Source organism: Heteronotia binoei, chromosome 7, assembly GCF_032191835.1.
Source record: "Heteronotia binoei isolate CCM8104 ecotype False Entrance Well chromosome 7, APGP_CSIRO_Hbin_v1, whole genome shotgun sequence".
In the NCBI taxonomy this organism is placed as follows: domain Eukaryota; kingdom Metazoa; phylum Chordata; class Lepidosauria; order Squamata; family Gekkonidae; genus Heteronotia; species Heteronotia binoei.
The window spans coordinates 61,073,724-61,079,393 of NC_083229.1; the positions used below are offsets into that span (position 1 = coordinate 61,073,724).

A 5,670-nucleotide genomic window follows, 5' to 3' on the forward strand; every position below is an offset into this window, starting at 1 on the left:
GATACTTAAGCCTGGTCCCCCAGCAATAGGCAAAAGGAAAGCGTACCTTGCAACCATTTAGGCTAATGGCAGATTCTCCCTAAAGAACCGGACTGCCAGCCTTTGCTGGAGCAGCCTCCGGATGCACAAGAACAAAGCGAGGGAACCTGCACTCAATAAGGTTATACCAAGCAACACTGCACAAACAATACCTATATAAATGCCTATTCTCAGCATAAGTAATAAATCAGTTACACAAAATCGGCAGCCTATCTAGGCCAGTGCTCCAGTGATGATTGCTTCTCCCTGAGCGTAAAGCACGTCAGCTCCTGTGTGACAGCAGCTAGGGGTCGTCTAGGTTTTCTGTGAACCCCACCGTTGCCGGTAAGTGGGGCCCAGAGGGTGGTGCTCGTTGAATTTTTATCTTAAGTCCAGTCCCATAAACTGGTTGCATACGCCACTCGGGGGCTGCCCGCTTTAGGTGAGTCCAATGAATCCACCTGGCCAGTCCTTGGACCTTAACGGCAGTCGGGGTGGAGAGCAGAACGGTGAACGGGCCCTTCCACCGAGGCTGGAGTGGCTGAGTCTGCCAGACCTTCACCCACACCTCGTCCCCAGGCTGAAATGGATGGACTGGGTTGTGAACCTGCAGCGGGAGAGTCTCCAACACATATTTAGACACCTCATTCATTGCTTTTCCCAGGGACTGGATTTCTTGAAACCAAACAAGATTCCCAATCTGGGCTAGGTCCCCCTTTATTCCTTTTACAATTGGGGGTGGCCTACCAAACACAATTTCATAGGGGCTGATTTTTAGGTCCTTTTTTGGAAGGCACCTTAATCTATACAACGCAATTGGTAAGGCATCGGGCCACTTTAGAGTGGTTTCTTGACACAACTTAGACAATTGGGTTTTTATTGATCTGTTTGCCCGCTCTACCTTACCCGAAGACTGTGGTCTGTAAGCGGCGTGCAATTTCCATTCAATATGCAGTGCCTGTGATACCTTTTGTACTATTTTGTGAATAAACGCCGGCCCATTATCGGAAGAGATTTGGACCGGGAGACCCCAAAATGGCAAAATGTTTTTAAGTAAATGTCTCACAACCTCCGTGGCTTTCTCCGTCCTGGTGGGGAAAGCCTCTATCCAATTTGAATAAGTGCATACAAACACAAGCAAATATTTCCAGCACCCTGGACGGGGCATTTCAGTGAAATCCGTGACAATAGACTCAAAAGGGGTTGTTCCAATGTGCTGGATCCCAGGGAGCTGACTGGGACCCTGCCTAGGATTGTTGCGGGCACACGGAACACATCTAAAAGCTGCTTTTTCACACAGACTGTGTAATTTAGAAATATACATCTGCTTATCCAACAGCTCAGCTAATGTTGTTTTACCAAAATGGGTTCCCTCGTGCGCCTGTTCTACTAGAGACCAGGCGATATTTTCTGGTACAAATAAGCGTTTATCTGGAAATTGAATCCATCCCTGCACACGTGTTTTGGAGGCGCCTTGGGTCTCAGCCCATTTCTCCTCTGCCGCACTGTACCGGGGGGTCCATTCTGCTATAGGAACCTGAAAAATAGGACAGACAGGTTTTTCTGTGACCATCTCACACCCCCTCATAGCGGCCTGCTTGGCTGCTTCGTCAGCCCTGCGATTTCCCATACTTACAGGACTGAGGGGTTTTTGATGGGCCCGGCAATGCATCACAGAGACCCTACGTGGTGCCCATACCGCCTCCAACAACCTCAAAATCTCAGCCCCATATTTGATAGTCTTGCCAGCCGAATTTATAAGTCCCTTTTCTTTATACAGTGTCCCGTGTGCATGTAAAGTCAGAAAGGCATACTTGGAATCCGTGTAGATGTTTGCGGTCACGCCTTCCGCCAATTCCAGGGCTCGAGTGAGGGCGATCAATTCGGCCTTCTGAGCTGATGTCCCTGTGGGCAGAGGTTTTGCTTCGATAGTCTTCTGACAGGTGATGACCGCGTATCCTGCATAACGCTTTCCATTTAGCACGTAGCTGCTCCCATCTGTGTAGTATTCAACATCCGGATTCGGTAATGGGGCATCTGTTAAGTCAGGACGGCTGGAGTATACTTCATCCATGGTCTGAATACAATCATGGTCAAGAGGTTGGTCACTGAAGGGAAGTAAGGAGGCCGGGTTTAAATTTCCTGTAATAATTAAATGAATCCTAGGATTTTCACACATCATGGCCTGATATTTGGTCATGCGGCTGTTAGAAAACCAATAATTTCCTTTATAGTCCATTAGGGTAAGCACAGCGTGGGGTACTTTTACTTCCAGTTCCTGGCCCAAGGTCAGCTTATCGGCTTCTTTGATGAGTTCTGCAGTAGCTGCAACAGCCCGGAGGCAGCCGGGCCAACCCTTGGCCACGGAGTCGAGCTGCTTGGAGAGGTAGGCAACCGGACGCTGCCATGAACCCAAAGCCTGGGTCAGGACCCCAATCGCCACTCCGTTTCGCTCATGGACCAACAAGGTAAAAGGTTTCTCAACATCGGGTAAGCCTAGGGCGGGGGCCTCCATCAGCAGTTTCTTTAGCTCCTGGAAGGCTTGCTTCTGTTCCGCTCCCCATAAGAATGGCTCCCGTTCTCCCCCTTTTGTGGCTTCATAAAGGGGTTTTGCTAACAGGGCAAAATTTGGTATCCACACATGGCAGAAGCCTGCTGCACCCAAGAATTCCCGGACCCGCCGTCTGGAGGTAGGTTCTGGTAATGCACAGACGGCTTCTTTTCTCTCTCGCCCCAATGTCCGAGTACCCCAGGACACATGAAAACCCAAATACTTAACTTGGTCTTGGCACAGCTGGGCCTTCTTCCTTGACACCTTGTACCCTGCCTTCCATAACAACTCCAGTAGTTCCAGAGTTGCCTGGTAACAACGATCTTGTCCCTGGGCAGCAATCAACAGGTCATCAGCATACTGGATCAAGACACAGGTGCCCGGGGTCGTATTGAAATCTTGCAAGTCCTGGGCTAATGCGTTTGAAAAGAGGGTGGGGCTGTTTTTGAACCCTTATGGAAGTCGGGTCCAGGTGTACTGAAGCTTTCTCCCTGTGCCCTGTTCCTGCCACTGGAATGCAAAAATGGGCTGGCTTGAGGGGCAATGCATAGACCAAAGAAGGCATCCTTCAGGTCTAGCACAGAGAAGCAATCAGCTTGTTGTGGCACTAGTCCCAGCAGCACATACGGGTTTGGTACTATTGGGTGCAAAGTCACAGTCTTTTTGTTTACTGCCCGTAGGTCCTGGCAGAGCCTGAACTCACCAGTGCCAGGCTTCTGGACCGGTAGCAACGGTGTGTTCCATGGGCTTTGGCACTCCCTCAGAATGCCATATTTCAATAGCCTATCTAAATGCTTCTGGATCCCTTCCATAGCCTTCCAGGGAATGGGATACTGGCGTAGGTGGACAGGCTGGACGCCGGGTAAAAGTTCAATAATGATTGGGGCGTGATGCCGAGCCAAGCCCGGTGGATTGTCTTCGGCCCAGACCCCGGGGACGACGGAGGCCCACTGATCCGACAAGCTCTTTTCAGGGGGCGTCTGGAAGAGCCTCCACTCCTCCTCTAGGGGGCAAGTGAGCACAAGAAGACCATCCGGGCCAGCCCGAAACTCCACAGTGGTTTGACCCTCTTCCTCGAAATAAATGGCTGCCCTTAATTTAGACAAAATGTCTCGACCCAACAGAGGCAGGGGGCATTCAGGCACATACAGGAATTTATGCTGGACCAAATGAGTGCCTAGGTCACAAATGCGGTCTTGTAGGAAAGATTTCCGGGCTACCTGGCCGGTGGCCCCTGCGATGGGAATAGACTGCCTGGTGGTGGGTGCCACCGGGGTGTTGACGACGGAATATTCAGCCCCTGTATCAACCATGAATGACAGTTCGCGGCCCCCCAATGTTGCCTTGACCATGGGCTCCCGGGGGCCAGGTGGTGGGGAACCCGGTCTGTCCTGGTCATCCCACTGGTCCTGAGGACCCATGGCCGCAAGGCCTATGAAGTCCATGTCCTTGGGTCACGTGGGTCGCTCACGTCTGGGGCCCAGGCCTCGCCTTCCTGCCGGTGGCCTCCCACGTCCTCTCTCCCCTCTTGGCCTCGGGATCGGGGCGTTTTGTCCCCTCCGTGGGCAGGAATTAGCCCAGTGACCAAAACCGTGGCAAAAGGCGCACTCATCGGGGGCAAGTGGTTTCCAGTCATTCGCTGGTTCCCCTTGGCGCCTTGCTCTGGCCTGCATGCCTTCCCAAGGGTCTCGGTTCCCATTGTGGGTTCCTATGGCGGCAGCCAGCAGGGTCGCTTTCATTTTGATCTTGCGGTCTTCTGCCTTTTTAGTTTCTTGTTCTCGATTTATAAATACCTTCTGGGCTATTTCCAGAAGCTGGGTAATATTCATGCCTGCAAACCCTTCTTGCTTCTGCAATTTTCGCTTAATGTCACTGGCTGCTTGACTTACAAAGGCACAATTTACCATGCGCTGGTTGTCGGCATGCTCAGGGTCAAAAGGCGAATAGAAGAAGAAGAAGAAGATATTGGATTTATATCCCGCCCTCCACTCCGAAGAGTCTCAGAGCGGCTCACAATCTCCTTTACCTTCCTCCCCCACAACAGACACCCTGTGAGGTGGGTGGGGCTGGAGAGGGCTCTCACAGCAGCTGCCCTTTCAAGGACAACCTCTGCCAGAGCTGTGGCTGACCCAAGGCCATGCTAGCAGGTGCAAGTGGAGGAGTGGGGAATCAAACCCGGTTCTCCCAGATAAGAGTCCGCACACTTAACCACTACACCAAACTGGCTCTGAATACAAGCGATAGGCTTCATATAAGCGCTCGAGGAAGGCTCCGGGGGCCTCATCAGGCTTCTGAAGAACCTCCCCAATTTTGGACATATTGGTGGCCTTTTTCCCTGCCTCCTGTAGCCCTGCCAGTAAATAGCCTCTGTAGGTTCAGGGGGTTCATGTGGTCTGTATTATTTGGGTCCCAGCTGGGGTCAGTTTCAGGGAAATGCTCTGCTAGCCACTGGGCGTGGTTTTGTTCATCTGCGGGGGTAGCCTCCTCAGCTTTCTTTTTGGCAGCCCTCAGAATGCGCTGACGCTCCTCAGTTGTAAAGAGGGTCAGAAGGAGCTGCTGGCATCTGGGTAGGTTGGGCTATGAATTCCCATAATGCTAGTCAGCAAGTTTGTGAGGGCCTCTGGTTTTTCAGTATAGGAGGCGACATGGGTCTTCCAATTAAGAAGGTCGGCGGAGGAGAAGGGAGTATAAATATACTGGCTCTGACCCCCCTCGATCCTCCCACCTGGGCCCAGGAATTGAGGCGTCTGGACTTGTTGCAGTGGCATTACTCGAGCCACCGCAGGCTGTGAGGAGGGACCGGGGGAAGGCAGAACCGACTCAGAACCCTGTGGGGCTCCCTCCCCATCCTCCGCGCCTGGGTCTTCACCCGTGCTACACCGCCGGGACCATGTGGGTCTAATTCAGAGGAAGTGAGCTGGTCCGACGAGCACGGGGGCTGTCCCCGAGCCGCTGAAAAAGAGCCCGACCTAGCCCGAGCATTCTTTTCCTGGAGGCATGAGATAGTAGGGCTCCAGTCCGCCCTCCACCCCAACTCTATTGGGGGCAGTTGTGCCGATGCTCCTGTCTGGGATCTTGTGACCATGGGGTGCTGCCTGGGC

At 52.5% G+C, this 5,670-nt stretch overlaps 1 protein-coding gene across 1 annotated transcript; it reads right to left on the minus strand.

Annotated features, from left to right (window-relative positions):
* Positions 1 to 322: 322 nt before the first annotated feature.
* LOC132575525 (uncharacterized) lies at positions 323 to 5,337 on the minus strand. The gene is given in 6 exon segments (XM_060244339.1): positions 323 to 3,111; positions 3,114 to 4,001; positions 4,083 to 4,494; positions 4,792 to 4,942; positions 4,944 to 5,133; positions 5,136 to 5,337. Coding segments are annotated over 6 exon segments (4,632 nt in total).
* Positions 5,338 to 5,670: the final 333 nt, after the last annotated feature.